The 24,345-nt window shown below is 39.3% G+C and overlaps 1 protein-coding gene across 4 annotated transcripts in view; it reads left to right on the forward strand.

Moving 5' to 3' along the window:
* Window positions 1-24,345, forward strand: part of ERMP1 (endoplasmic reticulum metallopeptidase 1) — a 48,260-nt gene that overhangs the window by 7,269 nt on the left and 16,646 nt on the right. For 2 of the 4 annotated variants that reach the window (XR_006102229.1, XM_042452569.1), the window contains exons 2-11: window positions 25-326; window positions 3,043-3,170; window positions 5,435-5,540; window positions 9,872-10,018; window positions 12,178-12,270; window positions 13,427-13,639; window positions 17,131-17,351; window positions 19,502-19,676; window positions 22,040-22,230; window positions 23,637-23,789. Coding sequence is in view for 3 of the 4 variants with exons in the window: in XM_042452569.1 (XP_042308503.1) it covers window positions 25-326; window positions 3,043-3,170; window positions 5,435-5,540; window positions 9,872-10,018; window positions 12,178-12,270; window positions 13,427-13,639; window positions 17,131-17,351; window positions 19,502-19,676; window positions 22,040-22,230; window positions 23,637-23,789 (1,729 nt within the window). In the remaining variant the exon portion in view is untranslated. Of the gene's footprint in view, window positions 1-24; window positions 327-3,042; window positions 3,171-5,434; window positions 5,541-9,871; window positions 10,019-12,177; window positions 12,271-13,426; window positions 13,644-17,095; window positions 17,352-19,501; window positions 19,677-22,039; window positions 22,231-23,636; window positions 23,790-24,345 lie in introns of all 4 variants that reach the window. The other 2 variants (XM_042452571.1, XM_042452570.1) reach the window with 2 other exon arrangements.

A 24,345-nucleotide genomic window follows, 5' to 3' on the forward strand; every position in this document is an offset into this window, starting at 1 on the left:
CATACTTAATGTCATCTCCTACAGGGCATATCTAGAAAATATCACTGCAATTGGCCCGAGAGCAGTTGGAAGCCCAGAAAACGAAATCTTCACAGTGAACTACCTCTTGGAACAAGTCAAAGTTATTGAACAAGAAAGCAGCCATGTCCACAGAATCTCTGTAGATGTACAGAGACCTACAGGCACCTTCAGTATTGACTTTCTTGGAGGGTTCACCAGTTACTATGACAATATTACTAATGTTGTAGTGAAACTGGAACCCAGAAGTGGAGCTGAGCATGCAGTACTGGCCAACTGCCACTTTGACTCTGTACCAAATACTTTAGGTAGGTATATCAGAAAATGTTGTATAAGTGGGGGGTGAAGGAAATCATAAAATAAATAGTGCGTGGTAGTTTCTCTGTTGAATAGATCTACATCTGTCTATCTCTCTCAGTAATTGTAATGCTGGTGCTATTTTGGCAAGATGCATTAATGAGGAATTACTCTTAAAAAGCCTTAATTTTTTTCACCAGAATCTGGAAATGATAAGATTTGGGGGCTTAACTGGGCTTCATCTCCTAGACTTTATTTAGTGGAAGACTTTTAGAATGTTTTAGATTAATTCTTTATTAATGCAGTTTCCCAAAATGGCATCAGCATTACAAACAGAGTTTGAGGGGATTGATAGATAGATGTCTCAATTCTAATTGTTACGCAAGTTTACATTTCAAAATCGAATATAATTCCCCCCCCCCCCCCCCGTTATTAGCAAGGTTATACCACACAGTTTTGAGAAAATGTTAGTATTCAATGTCTGTGTCTTAATAGAATAAATGATATATGTTTTATTTTAATGCGGAAGAAGTCTCAAATGATTATAGTTGAACTGCAACATAAAAAACAATTACCGTATATACTCATGTATAAGTCGGCCTCATGTATAAGTCGAGGGTAGTTTTTGGATCTAAAATCATGGATTTTGATATGACCCATGGATAAGTCGAGGGTCAAACACTGGAGGATGTTACAAAAGATCTAAAGGAGGGGGAGAAATAAAGCACCACTTCCCTCCCTATATCTCACTCACATAGCTTGCAGAAATGGAGGACAAAGCATTCTCTCTCTCTTTCATTCCCAGGACTTCCAGGCAAAATGGGGTACAAGCCTGGGCATACTTTCTGTATGTTCCTTTCCTCAGCAAGTCAGCAGAAGCTTAGGTCTGGCTGCGCCAGAAGGCAGAGAGGGAAACACACACATACACACACACACAAGAGGGAGAGGAGGAAATGAGAGCCGGCGCTAGGGCTTCAAACAGGGAGCCGTTACAAGGCTACAGAGGAAGGTGGGCACTTCTTTCACAAATTTTTTTTAGCATTAACTCATTGACCCTTCCATAAGTCTACCCAGGATTTTGGAGTTCATTTTGGGGCATAAATTTTTCGACTTATAGTCGAGTATATACGGTATGTCCACCCATTGCAGCAGTTAGACCTGTTAATCACAACTAAGGTCCAGAACACACTGCAGAAATAATCCATTTTGAGACTGCTTTAATTGCCCTGGCTCAGTGTTAGGGAATTTGAGAATTGTAGTTTATTGTGGCTCCAGAGCCTCACAAAACATTACAAAACTTGCAAAATTACAGTTCCCAGTATTCCCCAGCATTCAGCCAGGACAGTTAAAGTGGTCTCAAACTGGATTATTTCTGCAGTGTGTTTTGGACCTAACTTAAAATCCCACTGATTTCAGTAGATCTAAGTAGGAAGGACTAATATTGGATTTTGCCCATAGTTATTATTGGTATACTTGTTTATAGCACTGGTAGTAAAACAGTATGCTTAGTGCAGTATCTGCATTATAAAGTGTTTTTATTTTATTTCCTATTAAACTTCATGCTCTATCCTTTGTGCAGAAGATAATATGTATGCCAATGGAGTCAACACTCATCATTCCTGACAGATTTAATAAATCTGAAAAGTTGATAGAATGTAATCCCAGATATTTAAAGACTGTGTTATTTATTTGATTTCCCACCTTTCTCCCATAACTGGGACTTAAGACAATATGACCATTTGCTCTAGAAGAGTTAAAATATATCACCTTTTCTTGCTGAATAAATTCGTATTTTATTATGTTAAAGGCTTATAAAGGATGCTTGTTGAAAACAATCCATTGCAGCTCATATATTTTACTAGATGGGTATTTATACTCAATTGCCTTTTTCTCCATGTAATCTATATTGGTCTATGATATTCAGTACTAGGCTTACTCTAAAGCAGACTTATCGTAGGCTGCATCTGCACTGCAAAAATAATGCAGATTGATGCTAATTTAACTGCCATGGCTCAGTACTACGGAATTCTGGGATTTATAATGATGATGATGATTTATTTATTGCCCGCCCAATCACAAGGAATCTGGGCGGGTTACAGCAATAAAAATACATAGAGAATACAGTAAAACAAAATGCAATAAGATAAAACAGAGCAACGTAAGTCACAGTAATTCATAGCTAAGCCTGAAGGAGTTGGGACTGTCTTTTTCACTCCCTCCCAGACTTGATGATTACAGTTGGCATGGAGGAAGGGCTCTTCTTCTTGAGGCTAGCCCTGATGGAGTTGGGCCTGCCTTTTCTACAAAACTGGGATTTGTAGTTTTGTGAGATATTTAGCCTTCTCTGTCAGAACGATCTGGTGTCACAACAAATTACAAATACCAGAATTCCATAGAATGGAGTTGTGGCAGTTAAAGTGGTGTCAAACTGCATTGATTCTCCAGTGTGCCAGCAACCTAAAAGAAGGACATAGTGGAACTGAGTATATGCCAAGTCCTTTGAAATGCTCAAACCTGACTGGGAGGGATTTTTTTTGGGGGGGGGATGAATGTTTCCAAAATACACTTGAATATTTCATGTACCAGTATAAGAGTGAAATAAACCTTTTTTTGAAATAAGAGTGTACATGTTTAACCAAATGGATAAATGAATTTAAAAATATCTAAAAGAGAAACTGTGTTTCAGGGCACAAGAATTCATTTGGTTAAGTATCTTATAATTTTAAGGTGCCAGTGATGATGCTGTCAGCTGCTCTGTGATGCTTGAGATACTGCACACCCTCTCAAAGTCATCTGAACCCTTAAAACATGCAGTTATATTTCTGTTTAATGGTGCAGAAGAAAGTCTCTTGCAGGTAAGGATATAACTGGCAGACTTAAATTATTATTATATTTATTTGTATACCACTTTTCCCCAAAAAATGGGACTCAGAGTGGCTTACAATTTAAAAGAACAGTACAGTTAAAAACATACAAAAGTGATGCATTACAATAGAATTAAATTCTTACAATATTAAAGGATTTCTTGTTAAAAGTATAAAATACAGTTAAAAAATATTAAAGTATTTAAAAGAATACAGTTAAAACAATACAAAACCCCAGCCCATTCTTTAAAAACTTTTTGTTTTAAAAGCTTGTCTGGATAAAAAGGTTTTAGCCTGCTGATGGAAAGACAACAAGAAGGGGGCCATTCTGGCCTCCCTGAGAAGGGAGCTCCAGAGTCTCAGAGTTATGATATGGAAAGTTATAAAACTTTCCATACCATGAAAGGCCTAGGTTACACTTCAAAAGAGCTATTTTTTTTACAAGTTGGCTTGTATCCTGTATCTTCCATCAATAAAAAAGGTCCTCAGGATGGCTAACAATATAACGTAAGCATGAAATTGATTTATATATGAAATCCTATAATGGTGCTGGCAGTCAGCTCCCATATTTCAGAGCTGACTACAGCGTGAGCTAATCTATGCAAAAAGAATGGTCTTTCAGATAATCTGGTGTCAAACCTTTGAGACCTGATGTATATGGATAGTGCTGGAACACTGCAATCTGCTTTATAATCTGCAGTATGACTTGCTGCAATCTGATCCGTAAAATAGCCACCATTTTTCCAAGACAGCAGCTGTTGTCAAGTAAGATTGTTTGGGATATTTAGATATTGTTTAGGTATTTAGGTATTGTTTTTTTGATTTAGGCATAGTTTTTTTTTAAAAAAAGTAGGCCAAGCTGATCTCTAATATTTGTAAAAACTTTAAATAGAGTTCAATTTGATCTGTTTTTGAAAAAAAACTAGGCCCAGACTTTTAAAAAAAAAATACCTAAAAACCCCAGACAATCTTACTTGATAACAGCTGCCATCTTGGAAAAATTCTGACTGGTTTTATGAATAGGGAAAATTACCATTGTTTCAGGATTTTGTGTCACCTAGAACCAATATTTGTTGGACTAGATCTCCAGGAGACCAGGATCTGAATCCCCACTGAACCATAGAAACCCATCTGGTGTCCTTGAGGAAGTCCCTCAGCCTCAGAGGAAGGCAATGGCAGACCTCCTCATAATAAGTCTTTCCAAAGAAATGTTTATAACAGAGTTCCCATACGTTATAGTCAACTTCAAGACACATAACAACAGCAACCTGACATTCAAGGAAATAGAAGGGAGAAATTAGGAAAATCAAGTCTAAAATTTGATTGGTACGTGAAATCAGATTTTGTTTGTTTATACCTATATATCTCCAAATGGGATTGAAAAGGAAGTTTCATTATTTCTTGAAATGAAGAATACAGCGCTGTGTAAATTTACAGCGCTTTATAAATAAAGGTTAATAATAATAATAATAATAATACAGATATTATCAGATATGTTCATTGGGTGAACACTTATAAATAAAGACAACAGTGATAAAAGGCAGATGTACTTGTCTGATCCTGCTCTGGTTGATTGTTGCCTAGTTCTTACTGAGGCTGAAGTGCAGTGTTTCACTTTAGATGGTAAGTGGAGTTCAAATAATGGAATGTGATGTCCATATGACACACTCAAAAACTCTTGGTCTGTATCAGAAGGGGAGAGCTTCTAGGGTTTGGAGAGATACACCATCCCTTGCCCCTAAAAGCTTTTTGCCACAAAATGGATCAGTTGCATCCACAGAATTTTCTATGGGATTGGCCATTTCAGGCCCTTTTTCAGAGGAGTGAAGGACGTTGTCTTTTTTACGGCCCCAGGAACCCCCCCCCCCCCAAAAAAAAAACTAGTATCCTAACAAGTGATATATGTTATTTTTTCATTTGCCTGCTTGTAGATGGATAGCAGACAGTCTGAATCAACAGATCCCAAACACAGTCTTATTGTCCCCATGTTTTGCTGCTAGGATGGAAAGTCTGTTTGAATATGGTGGCTAAGAAGGAGGAAAGAATTAAAAATACGAATATTCTGTGACAAGTATCTACTGAACAGGGCAATAATTATCTTCTTGGTTCTCTGTGTTGGTTAACTTAGAGTTTTGAGATCACTTGCACTCTGTTTTTCTTAGTTATTGTCAAAAACAAAATGATTTTTATGTGTTGAGACAGTAATTCAAAAATATTATGCTGTTTGACATTGTTTATCTTTGCTTCTCATGCAGGCTAGCCATGGCTTCATTACACAGCACCATTGGGCTAAGTCAGTTAGAGCATTTATTAATCTGGAGGCTGCTGGAGTAGGAGGGAAAGAGCTTGTTTTTCAAACAGGTAAGATGCTTAGACGTCTCGCATATCCTGCAGATGGTTTTCCTTATTAAATAAAAACATAAGTTGAATACAACTTTGGTGAAGATTAGGATAGAGTTTCATACTTGATACAAAGTCCTTAAGCACTGTTAAATAACATTTACATGTCGTTGTACAGATACTTTAGAATTAAAATGTGAATGGACAGGCCTCCCCCCCCCCACAATCTATTAAATTAATTATTGCAGGAGTTGAAGGCTTTCATGGCCGGCATCCATAGTTTTTTGTGGGGTTTTCGGGCTATGTGGCCATGTTCTAGCCCAAAACCCCCACAAAAAACCATTAGATAATCTTTACTCTAAATTTACCTACTAGGTTAATAGGCATAACAGGCTTGGTTTTTAAAAACAAACAAACAACATAACTTCCTGAATAGATTTTGTACATTAATTACTTATAAAAAACTATTGAAATTTCATTCCACAACAGTTCTTAAATTTAGACTGTGTCAATAATTTACTGCTAGTAAATACATCAGAAATAGACTACTTTACAAAACGAATCAATGCAGATATTGATATTCTTAAACATTTAATATATTAGAACTTATTGCAAATAGTGAAATTGTCTGTATGGCAATAAAATATACAATTGTTGAATCCCTGAGATGCTGAGACACTACAACAAAGATAAAAATACAATTTATTCTTGCCAGCTTATCCTTCTAAAATCTTATAAATTACTGCTATTCCTCTTTCAGGATCTGATTGATTAATTGAAAATGCTAAATCTTATCTTTAAATATGCCACTCTTTAACTGGAGTATTTGCCTTCTTTTCCAGTACCTAGTATAATTTTCTATTAATATTATATTAAAACAGTCTCACCCCATCTGCACGGCGACCTGTCTTCATGATAAAGGACCAAATCCCCGATTTAACTACAGACTGTCTTCACAACATAATGAAAGTTCTGCACCAAATCTGCCTTATTCCTCCCTTAAACCAGATTTTTAACAATTACCTTTTGATCTAGATTTTGCAGGAAAACCTGGAGCGCTCTGTAGTGATGCTGGGCAGTTGTCTACATACACATTTTTGCTGTGTTGCTTGATGCTGCTGCTGCTGCCACAAGTCAGAATGAGGCACCCAGCCATTTGATCAATGCTGGCCACTTCACTGCAGCCTCAGAGGGAGCAGCTTGTGTGAGCAGTGGCAGCACTGGAGGACACAGCAGGGACACATGTTTAGACAGATGCCCAGTGTTGCTATGGAGTGCAAAGCTAATAGGAGGAATTCAGGGCAGCTCTGGGCCAGAATATTCTGGGAGCAGCCCAGAGTATTCTGGGCAGTGTAGGTGAGCCTGTAGTCTTCTCCCATGATTTCTTAACAAACTACTGTAGTCAAATAATTTTTGGTTTTGAAAGTTTTCCTCCAGCTGGGTTTAGGATTTAATATGACTACCATCAGTCCAGTTTTTAAAGATTGCTCTAGATAAGGTTTCTAAAGAGCAGTAGATCTCATTTGTTTCCTTTTTTTAATTGGGCTCTTCATCAGTTAGGCAGGCCCCTCAGCGTCTACACCAATAGCAGACAGTTTATAAAAATGCAGTGTTTGTAAAAGTATTGTTATCTCCCATCCCTTGCAAAGTGCATATTAGAATGAGTGGGAGTGGTTATCAAAAATGTTATCTGTCCTAGCTCTGGGACAGATAATGATACCTAAACTAGACAGTCAAGAATGTACATACCAGGAGTCCACATTGTTTGCAGTGCTACTGTTTCCTCCACGATGACAATCTTACATATTATTGCCCTGTTTGACATTAAATTTGTCTCTAAGTGAAACTGTTGTGTTAATCAAATTTAAGTAGGATACATTAGATGTAATTGGATTGTTGACAGCCATAGAATTTGTCCAAATTCTGTTTTCATTCTTGGAAATGATTAATTTTAATTCACGTAAAAACAATGGGACACCAATAATAAAGTATTTAATTGTCTCCCAAAGACAATTGCCTAATAATAATCAGTTTAAACCATTTAAACAGACTTAAACCTTAGATGTGCCAGCGGCCAGCCAGATGAAGAGTCTTCGTTAAATAAAAACTTCTTTTAAAATGTGCTGCTTGAACTTCTGCAAAAGGCCTGTGCAAATTGTTGTAAATTGGATACTATGTTGTTAGTTTCAGATTTTGTAAGATGGTACTGATTTACCGTGGTAAACTTGTGGAGTGTGTCTACTTCCTTAGACTTATTCTGATATGATGAGGTGCAACAAAGATGTTGCGCAAGGTAACTTGGTAAAAGAGGAAGAGGAACAATATCTGCTTGTTGATGGAGAGAAAGTTCTCAGTCATTCATTACTTTATGAAACTGAGAAAGTGCAGTGGTTCCAGAAGAGGTACCGTAGTTGATTGATTGATTGATTTTTCGATAATTTTTTAAACTACAGATCTCCCAGCCAAACATTTCCCCAAAAGCTAACAAGCTGGGGGATCAGAGAGGTATAGTCTGAAAAAGTAAGGTTGCCAAACTTTGTTTGCTAGAATTCAGAGACATAGCCATGTTAGTCTGGAATCTTAGTATGCAAAGGGATCTTGCAGCACCTTTGAGACTAACTGAGTGAAAGAAGTTGTAACATCAGTTTTTATAGACTTGGTCTACTACCTCAGATGCATGCATCTTTCACACAGTTCGTTTCAAAGGTGCTGCAGGATCCCACTGCTTAATAGGATCAGGTAATGAAAGCAGTCCCATATTGTCTTTATAAATCAGGACTGCATTTTCATGAACATGGTCCAAAGAAGCTGTTTAAGTGTGTACACAAGAACTGTGTTTGTGTTCATGTGTGTTCACTAGCATGCAGCCGGAACTTCCCTTGAGGTTTTTCACTGCCTTAGTTCCTCCAGCTGGTGATGTCAGACAGTTTAACAGGCAAACAACCAACCTGCCTCATTGGGTAGGAAATCTGTAACAATGAAAATTGAAGGATTAGCTCTGGCCATGTGCATAGTTCTCTTCTGCATGGATGAATAGCTGTTGGGGATCATGTCAGTTACCTGCACTAGTGAAAGAAATGCAGGGGCATTGGAAGATTAGAGGCAGGCTCTGAAAAAGCATGTTCTGCAGCTGTGCTTTGGTTGCTCAAACAAAGCATAGCATGAGAATAAGCAGAGCTTTGAAAAATTAATGTATCAGATTTCAAAATCCACATGGAGAATAATTTCAGGGAGGATATAGAAATAGGATTGCACCACAAGAGTGCTGAAAATATGCTTGCTGTACCATGATTTCCTTGATTCATCTTCTAGGAAAGGTTAATGCTTAAACCAAAAAACCATTGTGATATTGCTCAGTACATATACTACATAAAGAGCTGTTCTGAAAAATCCATCATTCTTGTGATGCTTACAGGTATATCAGGAATCTAGTCCCACGTAGTAAACCCGCCTTTCTAGGTCAGGACTTTCCTTAGTGTACACTGATATCTTGGAGGAACTGACCAAAGCTGAAATACCGGAGAAACAGCCTTGTAGCATGCATCACCAACCAATAATCTTTCCCTGTGTCTTTCACTGACATGAGCAGGAATCCTAGGAATCTCGTCTCAACTAGAGTAGACTCACTAAAACAGTTGTTGAATGGTAAGTCAACCATTTAGTAAATTAGTAAATCCATTTGATTCCGTGGCTATATTCTAGTTGGGACTAGCAATAGATTCAGGCCACAGAGTCCTCAGTACTTTTGTTACAAGAAAAAGAAGGATTGTGTTTGTCTCTGTAGCTCACTTCATCCAGGAAATTTTCCAGGCAAAGACATTGGTCTAATCTACACTGCAGAAATAATGCAGTTTAACACTGCTTTAACTGTCATGGCTCAATTTCTATGGAATTCTGGGATTTGCAGTTTTGTGAGATATTTAGCATTCCCTGTCAGAGTTCTGGTACTCCACCAAACTACAAATAGCAACTTCATCTTCAAGCAGTAAGAGGATGATATCAAAATTGTATTATATATACAATATTTTGTATTATATAGTGGTACAGTGTATTTATATAGTGTTACTTAGGGAGGTTTGTGTAAGCAAAGGTTCCTGTTCCCACCCCCAAATATGTCCAGCTTCACCCCCTTAAAAGCCTCCCTTGTGGGTCTGGGGACTCTCTATATGATGTGGATTAGAGCTCAGGATTGCAGGGCTGAGGACAGGAACCTCTTCTTCTGAGATCTTCCTTACGTTAACATGCTTTAGGAACTAAGCTTGTGTCTTTGGGATAGGGCAAGCAGCCAATTAGATACATAAAACTAAAGATCCCCCCCCCCCCCATTTTTTTGTGGTGGTATTCTGTTACAGGACCTGAAAACCCTTGGCTTGTACAAGCATACATCTCTGCTGCAAAGCACCCTTTTGGTTGTGTGGTGGCTCAAGAAGTGTTTCAGAGTGGCGTTATCCCTGCAGAAACAGATTTCCGTATTTACCGAGATTTTGGCAATGTTCCAGGTATGTTGCTGAACAGATGTAGTAGGATTCTTTTGTGGGCTTGATTTGGATGGATGCGGGCGAGAGGAGACAATGGAAAGTGGGTATCAAGACGATCATGCCTGTGAGAATGCAAGTGATTTGGAATCCTAGTTCAGAAGTTTTGCTATCAGCATAGCTTGGAAGAAATGCCAGGGGTTCAGATTATATGTTGCACAGGTTTCAGTTCAACAGCAATAAACTGGAATTTGCAAGTATTGTGGTGCCGCGTTGTATCATTGAAAGCGAGAGTTCTGTGTTGCTGCTTGGAGGTGAAACTTCTCCCCAGAAAGCATTGAGAACTTTCTTTAAATGAAAGTGTGGCATTTAAAGCATGTATATATTTCAGTTGAAATCTTGGCTTTCTTTACTTCATTAGAGTTGAATTTCAGTGAAGCCCATTTACAGTTGTTTCACATAACATATATGAAATAGGACCCCCATTAGTGTAAAAAAAACCAAAGTAGAGGCAGCATTAGGTAATATTTAAGAGTGTTTGACTCTACAGTCAGGTCACTTACTTATTTAATATCCTGCATTTATCCCTGTATGGGACTCAAGGTGGTTTGCAAGAAAAGTTAAAACAAAATACAGCCATCCCTCCATATTTGCGGGGGTTAGGGGGTGCAAGACCCCCTTGAATATGGAAAAACTGCAGATAACTGCCCCCCCCCCGAAGCCAGTTAAAGGGAGGAGTGGACAGGGGAAGAAGAGTGGGTGTGCACACTCCTCTTTTTCTCTTGTCCTCCAATCCCTTTAACTGGCTCCCCTCCTCTTTCCTGGGCAGATCGATGCCAGAGCAAGGCAGGCATCCATCCCCCCAGGAAAGAGCCTTGGAGGGGATGGATCTATCCCCTCCTCGTTCCCAAGTGGATCGGTTCTTCGTCCTCCCTTCCCATGCCTGGGATAGCTGTCTCAGGATGGGTGGGGCTAGGAGACAGCCCACGAATAGCTAAATGAATTTGCAAATTTGGAGAGACCACTGTACAGATAAAAACTATTGTACAAAATTTTAAAAACAATTAGATAAGCAATTCAACTAAAACCAGTAATTTAAAACAGAAAAGCATTTAAAGCATAGTAATGAAGATAAACGTGCAGCACTCCTCATTAAAAGATCCTTCTGCCATGATGAGTTAACAGTCAACAGGTGGCTTTTTATTGGGGATGTTTTATTTATCTTTTAAACTTTAAACTGATTTTAATGTGTTTTATGAGGTGATTTTAAATTGTTTTTGAATTTCATTGTGAACATTTTTTAATTGACAGTTTCTGGAAGCTGCCTTAGGTCCCACTCTGGGAGAAAGGCAGTATATAAATGAAATAAATAAATAAATTGATTTACTTGCTGGTAGAGAGAGAACACATAGAGGGTTATCCTAGCCTCACATGCAAGGCTATGGCACAGCTTGGAAACAGCTACCAAAAAGTCCCTCTCCTGCATCCTCATCAAATGTGTCTGTGATGGTGTGGAGACCAATAGAAGGCATTTCTCCCAAGGTCTTTAAAGCTCAGGCTGGCTAATATAGGTAGATACGATCTTTCATATAGGCTGAACTCAAGCCATTTAGCACTTTATAGGTTCAAATCCCCACTTAGTCATGAAACTACATTCTCACAAGCTAAATTGGCAATGGGAGCCTTGAACACTTGGGAGGAAATATAAATTATAATGATAGGAAAATTGGTGCATAATAAAATGCAAGTTGCAACATAGTAAATAGCTTCTCGTTCCACTTTAATGCACTGTGACCGTAATACTTCCCTACATTAAATCTGCAAAAATGCCTTTTCCATTGTCAAGTGGTACAGTGCAGTACAGAAGGGCTTCCTGTCTTGATTTATTAGGCCATAGTTCCCTGGATAGGACGTAATAGGGTATTCTGGTTTAATGCTAGCTAGAGCTACCTACCAGAGCTGGCCTGGGAAGGGATGGGAGACCATAGTTCATGAAGTTGGAGCAAATAAGACTACATAGTAGAACAGGTAAGAGATAATTTATTAATATTATTAGTAATTTATTAATATTAATATTATTTTTGTTAATATTTTTGTTAATTTTGTCTAACATTTAATTAGTTTAAAGAAATATACTTAATTAGATAGGATTATAATGTAATGTGATTGAATTGTATTGATAGGAATAGACCTGGCTTTTATTGAAAATGGTTACATCTATCATACAAAATACGACACAGCTGACCGAATTCTGACAGACTCTATTCAGAGGGCAGGTTGGTATTCAAAGTTGCTTATGGATTATGTATTGATGTAAGTCTTAAATACTACTTTTGGTATTTGTTATTTCTATAACTCTTAGGCACAGTACCTATATCTTAAGTACAGCAAATCAAGAAAATAAAATTCTGGGAAGAAATCCAAATAACACATTAGCACATACTATGTTGGCTCATTAAAGTTAAGCAATTTTAATTACTGAAGGCAGTTCATAGATTTTGCACCCTGATTGTATACGCAGACACTTTCCATTGGCTACATCGTATGTCTTCTTTATTATCTTATCTGTCTCTTTTATTATTCTTGGAACTGAGATTAACATAAGAATGAGAAATTATTTGTCCTTTACATTTTAATTTTCCATAATTATATTTTAAGTAAGGAAAACAGGCCTTCAGTGTGTTAGAGTTTTATTTTGTAATGTTGGTTGTTGTGAAGAATAATTACATTTGAGTCAGTTATTGCTCACTCTGCCAGGAGACAGACCGCCCCTTTGAGGCGGCCTGCCCCTTTCCCCGCTGGATCGGGGCCTGGGCATCCGCAGCAGCAGCCCCAGAGGTCCCAATCCGCTACTTCTCCAGGGCTCAGGGAAGCGGCAAAATGACGTTTCCCTGCGGCCTGGAAAGGGGTGTCCTGGGGGCTTCATGGGCTCCTTTCTCTTCCGTATCACTGGCACGGCTGTGTAAAGGCTGCGCTAGTGATACACGCGGCGAAAAGGAGCTCCATTCCGGAGCTCCTTCCAGCACCGCTGAAAGGGCGCCACAAGCGCTCTGCAGCAGCGTGAGCGTTTCATGCCCGCACCACGCTGTTTGACTGCGGCGCGGCCATGTTGTCATAATGGTGGCGCCTGTGTATACAGGGCGCCACCATTATCACACCGCAGGTACATGCTAGGGTTGTGAGGCGTCTGTAAAGGACATCCCGAGGCAACCTTAGCACGTATCCAGGCTGGCACAAAGCACCGGTCTGGAAAGTGCCTTTGTTTTCTCTTTGAATTTCTTTTGACAGTTACAGTCAAAGTCCTAATTTAACCCACTTATTTTTCTCTCTCTTGGATATTCATTTTGTGCTGTCATATACTGTGTGGAAATGTGTGCAAAAAATATAAGGGAAAAAGCAGATTTAACTATATGTTTTTTTCCCCTCTCCAAGGTGACAATATTTTAGGTGTGCTCAAATACTTAGCAACATCAGATAAACTGGCTAGATCTCATGAATATCGACATGGAAACATTGTTTTCTTTGATGTCTTTGGTATGTTTGTTCTGGCTTACCCAGCTCGTGTTGGTGCCATTATGAACTATGTCATCACCGCCCTTGCCGTTCTTTATCTAGGAAAAAAAGTACTGCAGCCAAGAAAAAGAGGTAAGTCTACTTCTATTCAAGACTGTCTGACAGTGGAGGTCTGATAGGAATTCCTTGTGCAGACAGAGCTGTTTTCTTTAGTTTTTGCTGCTATATCTACCCCAGCCTACAGTGAAAGCTGCTGTTTTGTTTCAGTAAGGTGGGTGGGGAGAGCAAGAATTTAAGCTATATTTGGCAGCATCTAAAAAAGAAACCAAGATATCTAGGGCCCTTTCACATTACACAAATGTAGCACTATACTTCTCTTTCACTACCATGTTTTCATTATTTTGTGCCTTCAAATGGATTCCAACTTATAGGGAAGTAAACCTTTCATAGGATAAGATTTATAGAAAGGAGGTTTGCCATTGCCTTCTTTTAAGATTGAGTGTGTCTTACCAGAACTCACCAGGGTCCTATCTGCACTGACTAGGGTACTCTGGGGACAGCCGTAGGATCTTGTTCCCATAGCTGCCCCCATCTCCCTCCGTTACTTTAGGCTCTCCATTCCGATGCTTGGTGGCTGTTCACACACCCAGCTCCTGAGGTCAGAACGATACTTGCAGCATCAGTCACATGGCTAGGCACCTCGTTCTGACTGGGAAGATCCAGAGCATAACCAGGGGCTTATTTTACACTGCTTTAAGAGAGGTATACCCCAGGTTTGGCATGGAACAGGCCAAATGTCATCCAGACTGTTTGTACCAGACTTGGGGACTGGGCCCTGAATTGTCCAGATTACCCACAGAGAAGATGGGCGGAGGATGGTTTATTTGGCCTGTGCAGACAGAACCCAGCTTGTTTTACATGTTTAAGAAGGGATTTTAGAGAGGAGTATTTAGGACTGTTCAATGTAGACATCAAGTACTTCACCTCAGGGTTCCATAAGAAGCTGCTGTGGCAGTTAAAGTGGAATCATAGTGTTATAATTAAAGGTAACAGTGAATGTCTAGTTGTAACTGACTGTTGGGGCCAGTGCTCATTTCCGTTACGAAGCCGAAGAGCCAGCATTATCCAAGGACTGCTCTGGTGGTCATGTGGCCAGCATTACTGCACAGAATGCTGTTACCTTCCCACAAAGTGGTACCTATTTATCTACTTGCATTTGCATGCTTTCGAACTGCCAGGTTGACAGAAGCTTGGACTAATGACAGGAGCTCACCCCATCATGCAGCTCGTGGGCCCTGAACTGCCAACCTTCCCATCTATAAGTATGTAATTATAATTACATATAATAATTATGCTATAATTATGTAGTGTGAAAGACCTGCTTCACTAAGTTCCAAGGACACTTATGAATGGTCTGGGCCCTTTTGAATCTCCTGATCCAATTGCAGTGCCTTGTATAACATTAAAATGGCCCTGGAGGATTCACTCTAACTTTTTAGAGTGGATCAGGGCCTTCGCATAGCAGTGGCCCATACACAGAAGCTACTTCTGATGGTCTTTATGTTCTGCCTGAACTGTTATTCAGATATCTAGATTCGCAAATGGCACAAGAGAGAATGTTTGTTAGTGCCTCCCAATTTTAAATATTTAATGGTTTAATTTCTTGGTATCACATACACAATGTAAAGAGTGCATCTCTATAGACTTCTTACATTCAAAATGTAAGCTTATACATGTTGGGTTAATTGCAAAGTTCTTTAAAAACAACATTTCCATTCACAAGATATCTGTTATTTGAAGAGAGTTTTGGGATTTTTAACCATGTGAACTGAAGGCTTCACACTACACAATTATAGTGCTTTCATTCCACTTTAACTGTCATGGTTTTATCTTATGGAATCCTGGGACTTGTTGTTTAGGGAGAGATATTTAAAATTCTCAACCAGAGTTTTGGGGCCTGGCCAGACTACAAATTCCAGGATTACCTTTGATGTTGCTATGGCAGTTAAAGTGGAATCATAGTGTTATAATCCTGTAGTTTAAAACATCCTAGGAAGCTAATACCACTTTTTAGTGGAGAATTTCAGTTCGGTAAGCATGCTTAGGGTTTATACTAAAGATTGGAATCACTACGCTTTGAAATGTGATTCTTTTTTATGCATTTGGGGATGTACAAAATGTACTCCTGCATCCTAAGTGGATATCTTCCAGCACTTACTATAACAAAAAGACGTGACTTTAATCAAGATATGTTTCAGTGATTGTAGCACCAAATTTTGCATTGCGCATTTGTTCTGCAGCTCTTGGTTTGTATTCAGGAGCCATTTCTGTTAAACATGGGTGCAGTGATGAGTTATATCCACCATTACACTAGCAGCTCATTAACAAATCAATATAGCAAAGCTTTCTGGGGATTAAGCAGTATAAGATTAGGCAATGCTTAATTTAACACTGTTTTAACAGTCTTTCTTCTAAATAATCCTTTTCGAGGCTCATTCAGTTTTTTCCTAAACATGACTTTGATATGCTCTAATACCTAAACAACTGTATTGTATGATGATGATCATGCTTTTCATTAGTTTTCAAACTGGTTGTATTTTTTTTTCTTGGTGAATTGCTTGAGAACACTTCAACAGGTCTGCGAAGTGGATCAAAAATATTAATATAGTCAAATAAATGAACTCATTAGGTTGTATCCAGTGGTGCCATTCTGCTAGTGCAAAGCTTCTATCCTATATGGAATTTCCCATTTTCATTCTTGCTCAAGTATCAAATGCAATGCTGTGATTTCTTTTGTCATTGATATTTTGCCAGGAAAATCATGGACTGCTCATGACATTACTTTCAGTTCTATTCTTGTATAGAGGCAGTGAGGAAGAGCCAGGTTTCTTCAGTACAAGAGTGGGAATCATACAGCCTTCTAGATGGTGCTGTACTGTGTCTCTCAATATTCCTCACCATTGGCTGTGTTTACTTGGGGCTTTTGGGAGTTGAGAGCCAGCCTGGTGTAGTTGTATGAGCGATGGACAATGACTCTGAAGACCAGGGTTTGAATCTCCACTTGACCATGAAAACCACTAGGTTGCCTTGGGCAAGTCACACTCTCAGCCTCAGAGGGAGGAAAAAGCAACCCCCACCACGCTTAGAACAAAGAAAAGCCCATTATAGGTTTGCCTTAGGACTACCATACATCAGAAATGATTGGAAGGCACACAACAACAATTTTGCCATGTAATGTGACTTTGGCTGGATGGTGCTTATGCTCTGCTAGCAACGTACTGTAACATTTCTGGTAGTGTATTGTTGGCTGTACAATCCAGTGCACCTGTCTTTGGTAAAAAGTAGATTATCTAAAATGGCTGCAGCTCACAGAATGTGTGCCTGCATTTGCAGAGCTCTTCACAGACTTTCCAAGCACTAATTCTGAGAAGAGCTGATAGGAGTGGAAATGAACAGAATAAATAATAATAAAGAAGGTCTGATCATTTCCACCCCTCCTGAAAAGAGAGAATCCATCATATACTAGCTGTTATTGTTTGGGATTCTGTCAGTTTATCAGCTCCAGCTAGTAGAATTTTAACTGAAGAGATTGAAGCTTTTATGTATTTTGCTTTCTCTTTCAGCAGTCAGTTATGCAAAGGAACTGGCAATTGCCGTTGTCTTGACCGTCCTTAGTTGGCTTGTCACCTTGCTTGGTGTCCTTACTGTGGCAGTGTTTATTTCTCTGATTGGACGCTGTCTTTCCTGGTACACCCACTTTTATGTCTCTGTTTTTCTCTATGGAACTGCAGCTTTGGCTAAACTAATTTTTGTACATACGTTAGCCAAGACGTTTTATTACAAAGTAAGTTCTGGATCTTTGAATTGTATTTAAATAATTCCCTCTAATTATATTTAAATGTATTTTTCCATTGTATTTCCCTGAAACTGCCTTGTCCTGTTGGTCCATCTAGCTGGTATTGTCTAGTGAATGGCATCTGCTGCCCTTGTCCTAGACAGATGTTGGACCTTCTCCATGAACAGCACATACTGTACCACAGAACTATTGAACAGCTTCCCTGAGCTGTTTAATGGTACAAAATTCATAGCTGATGAATTCACTGATTGTCCGTGAGATAACTTGCACTTCTCCTCTTGATCAGAGGGCAGTGAGGAAGAACAAGTTTCTTTAGCACACAGGTAGGAATGGTGCAGCCATATAGATACTGATGGACTGCATCTCTCAACATCCCTCACCATTGGCTGGGTTGGCTTGGGAGCTGTTGGGGATTGTAGTTTAGCAGTATCTAGAGAACCACACAAATCCCACCCCACTTCACCATCCCATTTCCTCTAATTGTAGTCATTAGCTTAATCATCCTCAGCTAAAAACTCCAGGTTTGCATGCTTCCTGTTTGAGTGGATGAGATGACAGAAACCACAGGAAATATGTTCTTCTTCTTTCATTTTTATGTCTTTTATTCTGAAGGGAGTGGGATTAATTTAAATTTGTAAGTGCAGTTTAACTATGGCTGCATCTACACTGCAGAAGTAATGCAGCTTGACAACAGTTTAACTACCATGCCTCCATGCTATGGAGTCCTGGGATTTGTAGTTTGTTGTGGCACCAGAACTCACTGACAAAAAAGGCTAAATATCTCAGAAAACTACAAATCCCAGAATTTCATAGCATTGAGCCATGGCTATTAAAACAGTGTCAAACTGCTTTATTTCTGCAGTGCAGATGCAGCCAAAATTCAAGAAGAGCATACTTACTAACATTAGTTAAAGTTAATTATTGTATTAAAAAAAACCAAACAAACAGACTTAATAATATTATGAACTGAAACATTCTTTACTCGATTTAAGTACCTCCAGGGTACTTGGAGGACCGCCTCTCCTCATGTAATCCGCCCTGCACACTCAGGTCGGCTGGGATGAAACTGTTGGAGGTCCCAACAACTCGCTATACGAGGACTTCACAGAGGGCATTTTCTATTGTGGGCCCTAGATCTTGGAATAGTCTCCCAGATAAGCTCCGTTCCACCACATCTATAGATCTCTTTAAAAAGAATTTAAAAATGTATCTCTTTTCCCAAGCCTTCCCACCGTGAAAAATCATTGTATTCTTCACCCCTTTTATTGACGACCCTGGAATTGTGTATACCGACTCCCCCTTCTATCTGGCCCGTATGTTGTTATGATTATTGCTCTCTTTTTATGCTGTTTTTAATCTGATTTTATTGGAACATTTCTTATATTTGGAAAAGCGGATTACAAATAAACCATATTATTATTATTATTATTAGAAGCAAATGTTTACTGTTCTGCAACTTAAGCCCATGAAATCTAGTCCTGAGCTACCTTAAGATGAATGGCCACTGACATCACTAATGTAGTTTGGTGCATTTGAAAGCCAGAAGTATCAAATTTTCCCAGCATGCATTAATAAAAAGTTAAGGAATTCACAGAAACATATCTCAGACTGGACTGGAATTCTTGATATCTCTTTGGATACAGTGGGACTTGCTTCTTTGGTAGACATGTGTAAGAGTTATTTATGCATTTATTTTATATTCCACCTTTCTCCCAACATGGGATCCAAGGTGACCTACAAATAGGTTAAAACAAGATAGAGTTAAAAACATAAAATTAAAATACAGTGAAACAAGCTATTGTATTTAAAAGTAGCTAATTGTAAAGGTATAGAACCATTTAGCATGCATCTACACTGTAGAAATGATGCTGTTTGACACCATTTTAAGTGCTGTTGCTCCATCCTGTGGAATCTTAGGATATGTAGTTTTACAAGGTCTTTAGCCTTCTCTGCCAAAGAGTGCTGGTGCCTCACAAATTTATAAATCCCAAGATTCTGTAGATGGTGTTATGGTAGTTAAAAAGTGTCAAACTGCATTATTTCTACAGCGTAGATGCACTCCTAGAAATATCGAAAATTGACCCCCAAGAGTAAATGAATAGGGATTTATGTTGTATTTTGTTCTTGTGTTTTCCCAGCATACAAATGAGCAGTTTCTTGCAGAGATCTTCTTTGATGTACCAGTAGTTTTTTGGTCAATTTCATTGGCTTTACTTACTTACCTAGGCGTGTCCTCAGCATTTGTCAGTGCAATATGGGTAGCATTTCCTCTGCTCACAAAATTAATGACCTATAAGGAGCTGAATGAAAAAGGTATGATGATGGTATTTGTCTTTCAGAATTGTTGTAAGAATAACAATAAGATAGTGGGGTCATATCTAACTGGTGTCCCTCTTCTGATAGAATGCTGTTTGGTCTTTCATAGTCATCCGTCAGTGGAAAGAAATGAAAGATGATTTTTGACAATTCCCACCTCCTCTTTGCAGGTTGTGGACCACTTTTTATTCTTTTCTGAAAGATCCCTGAACCCTCCAGAGCAGGTCTTGGGGAAGCTGGAGAGGCAGAGGGGATGGATCATGGGAAATTGCTGCCTTTTATAATCTGCTGATCTTCATCTCCATGGAATCAAAAGGCATTTCTTCAGTTGAGTGACACCACTTGGATGACCTCTGGTGAACATGAAGAATTTAAAACATGCTGAAATGCTATATAAATAATGTGATTGCCTAGGCAGAAATCATAGTAGAAATGTTTGCAGCTGGGGAATAATGGTTTTTATAAAAGCATATTTTTCCCCTTGACAGAAAAGCATTTCCACTTTGAGCAAAAATAAAGAACATTTTCATTATAGCTGAAAAACATTGTCATTGCTGAGTTTCACAGTCTTGGAACCATAGCAGTGGGAGATACACAGACTGACATTTTCTTTTATTATTAAAGCACACAGGTGGCATACTTGTTTATAAAGGGCCAGAGCTAATTTTTGTTTCACATACCATATTTGGATTGCTGTGTGGGTGTGAGAATGCATCTATCTCTGGTCTGAATCATATTTTAGTCTCAACTAGAATACACTCATTGACTCAGTGTGATTTAGCTTTCTGACTCACCATTCAGTATTCGGTTCAAAGAGTCTATTGTTGAGATTACCCATTAGCATTCAGGCCTGTCTGTCTACCCATCCATCTATCACACTTGCACAAGTACCCAGCTTAACAAGGGTTAGAAATCCCTCCATTTCATAGTTTTCACCCTAGTGCTTTTTATTTTTCCCTCTGTTCTTCCTGCCCCACTTTAATTCATTTCAGAAAAAAAAACCCAAACCAACAATCCTGAGGTACACAACCCTAAAGTCCCCTTGGAGCTGGGGTGGAAAGGCAGACACACATACAGGCACATAGACATTCACTTTTATTATTACAGGTGCATATAAATATATATAGATACACTTTTATTTGCTTGGAATTTCCCCTATACTATATTACTTTTGATTGTGGTGGGAGACAACAGTAGCAGCATCACAGCAATGCTTATCCACAGTAGGAAGTAATCTTCCTATGTGAATGTTTCAGACTGTGCCAGGTAACCATTCTCCCTAAATAGGGGGACATGTGTGCACAATGGCAGAGATGCTGCTTTAGACAGGTGAAGTGTTGCAGCCCAGCTGGGACTGCATCCTCCTTCCCCTTAGAACCAAGGCCAGCCACACTATTGTCCTCTGAATTGCCTTTCCTTCCTCTCCCCATCTCACCAGAAAGCAACAGCAGTAGTGGCTCTTCCCAGGACTTGAGAGTTGCTTGCAGGGAAGGCTTGCAATGGGACACAAAAGGCTAGAGAACAGTCCCCTGCATCTTCTCTAAGAATAATCAGATGTGGGTATAAGCCACACTTACATGTACATCATCAACAGAATGCCATCCAGTAAGGGTTTTCTCTACTTTCCTGTTTTTATATTGTTCTGAAACCGCTTTTAAATAGAAGCATCATTCTGACTTGGATGTGTGAAATAGCCTCCTCTCCTCAACCGGTTGGGGCCTATGGCCTTCTCTCCAACTGGTTGCTTTAGGTCAAAGCAGCTTAATCACTACAAGATGCTTAGTGACATGATTGCAAGTGATTTCTGTCCATGTGTATATCCATGCAGACTTTCACAAATTCCTAATTTTTAAAACACACCTGTGCATGCACACATGCACACGCACATAGAATTAGGACAATTTACACTACCTGGAAATCTGTTTTTATCTGCCTTTTGTCTGATATAAGGTTCAAATTTGTATGCCTGTGGTCCACATTCAGCCCAGGTATGTGTGTGTTTGTAGTGCTCAGCCTGTTCCAGGCATCCTTTACCAATTTCCAGGGCTTTTGGGAGGCGCAGTCACCTGAAGAGGGCTCCAAATCCCCCAAAATAAAACCAGGAAGTGAGCATACTGCCCCTTCTGGTTTGGAGGGAATGAAGAGGTGTTCATGGGAGTCCAAAAATGTGAAACATTGAGTGGGTGTGGCTGTAGACCCTCTGCAACTGCCCACCCAAGTCTAGTGCTATAACTTTAAAAAATGTAGACAGATACTTGTTTATATATTGTGTAGTCTGTTATAAACAGTGTCAAGGTTTAAAAATATACTACAGATGGCTTTACTCTTTCTTTTTCTCCCCCTCTTTTTCTGTCTTGAAGGTGCCACAATGAAATTCATTACTGTTTACCTCCTGGGGATGTTTATTCCACACCTCTATTTATTATACCTCAACTGGATTATATTTGAAATGTTTGTTCCCATCATGGGACGCAGTGGTTCAGAAATTCCACCTGATATAATAGTGGCTGCTTTTATTGTTTTAATGTGTGTACTCCTGTCTTCCTACTTGGTAAGGATGCTTTAAGAGCAAAACCAAACAAAACCCTGTGTAATCAACAGATTAAGTAAATCTAATAACTTTTGAAATGTATGCCACTGAGTGTCCTCAGAGAATGTTGTGGACTAAGAAAAGGATGCCATCTTCCATGTGCAAAAGTTTACTCTGCTGTAGTAGAGATTCCATGGGTGGGACTATGGGTGTTTCCAGATAGAAAGCTTGTCATGCTACCAGGGACGTAGCCAGGATTTTAGGAAGGGGGGGGGGGGGGGGGCCAAGGGCCCCCATTATAAAGAGGGTTGGGGGGGGGGGGGCCGCGCCCCCCCCCCCTCTTTTTTTTTACGGGGGGGGCCCCAAACCCCCCCCCCCCCCCCCCGGCTACGTCCCTGATGCTACAAAACCATTGCTTTTCTGCTGAACGTTATAAGGAGAACAGCAATTTAAACATGTACTCTTCAGGAGGTCTAGTGCTTTTTAAGGATGTACATCTTGCAGTGTTCTAAACACACAGGCAGACCTGGTTGAGTGGATAGAGTTGGCTCTTCCCCTTTCTCTAAACCTTGTGGTTGCCACACATCCCTTCTGTGATTTTGAAGCAGCCTTACTTCTGCGTACCTATGTTTACTGTTGGGCTGTGAAATCCCATCAGTTTCACCTGCAGATGCCCAGTCCATGGGATTTTTGTCAGCCAACACCAAATGCTCTGGGAGCAATGAATTAATGCCAAGCAATATGCCAGTCTCACGTGGACGGAATAGAATGTCTGCAGAAGGTATCTTTTGCAGCTTCCCTCATTTCACCAAGCAGGGTTCCTTAGTTCCCTCTCTGTTCCATGTTTCTGAAGACATTTGTGTTACTTATAACCAGAAAAACTGCTCTTCAGCACTGTAAAGTGCTGCACTGCACTGTAGGTGCAGTAAGTTTGAACAACAATTGTTGAGTGCTACACAGTACTGAAGCCCCATTTTCTAACAACTAGAAATTCAGCAGAGATACCCTGTGTGCACACACTTCCTGGCTTCTGATATTTCTCCAGGCATGTTCCCCAGCTATAAGGGCTAAAAATCTTTCCTTTTAATTTCAGCAAAAGCTGAGGTGTTAAAAAAGCAGGAAGCTCAGCTCAGTAGGAAACACAATGTATTGCTCACTCAGTCCAGATAAATGAGAATGTCCAAGGGCAGATGTGAATGGCCCAGGCTCACCTTTCCACTTAACCATGAAGTTTTCTAGGTGGTAAATCACTGCTTCTCGGCCTCACTTGCTACATGTTGGGGAGAAGGCACACAGCAATATTATAAACAAAACAAAATATTTTAAAAATACAACAACGTACATGCTCATCAAGTTATGTTTTCAAAATACTTTTTTGTAACTAAAATGTTCTTATGCTTGTTCTTTTTTTGTTTGTTGTTTCTTAGCTTAAGTTCATTTACCTTGCAAAAAGCACAAAAAGAACAATAATAACTTTAACAACAGTTTCTGCGATCACATTCACCCTTGTTTGCAGTGGAATCTTCTTCCCTTACAGTTCAGATGCAGCAAACCCAAGGCCTAAGAGAGTCTTTCTGCAGGTAAGCAAGTGACTTTTTTATTTTGCAACTGAATTTTTAAAAATTAAATAATGTTTTTTATTTTGGCTATCTGTTCAGGGCAGAAATTTTAATAAGAGAGTGATTGATTTACTTCCCACCTATCTTAGGGATGATGTTTTATCTTGTTCGGTCCTTAGGTGAAACCAGCCTTGCTTTTAGCTCATTTGGCTTCATATGGCATGGTCACTGGACTTATTTTCATATTAGTTGGCATATGTAGTAAAAATGCAGATGTAACAGGTATACTGAAACAATATGAAGAAGAGTGTTTCTGCAGTTCCATGGACTCAACATTATCAACTTGTGAATTTTCTGAGCAACATACCATCACTTAGAGCTTAACAGGAGATGATTGGTCTGAGACTGGATCTTCAGTATCAAAAGCTCTGTTTCTGTTTTCTGGTACCATAATAATTTAGCTTTTTTTAAATCTGTGAAATGGGGACAGTGACATCTTGCAGCGGGAGCCAGCATTGTGTAGTGGTTTGAATGCTAGATCGAAGTCTGGAAGATCAGGGTTTAAATTCCCCCTTAG

The sequence above is a fragment of the Sceloporus undulatus genome, chromosome 2, assembly GCF_019175285.1.
Source record: "Sceloporus undulatus isolate JIND9_A2432 ecotype Alabama chromosome 2, SceUnd_v1.1, whole genome shotgun sequence".
NCBI lineage: Eukaryota > Metazoa > Chordata > Lepidosauria > Squamata > Phrynosomatidae > Sceloporus > Sceloporus undulatus.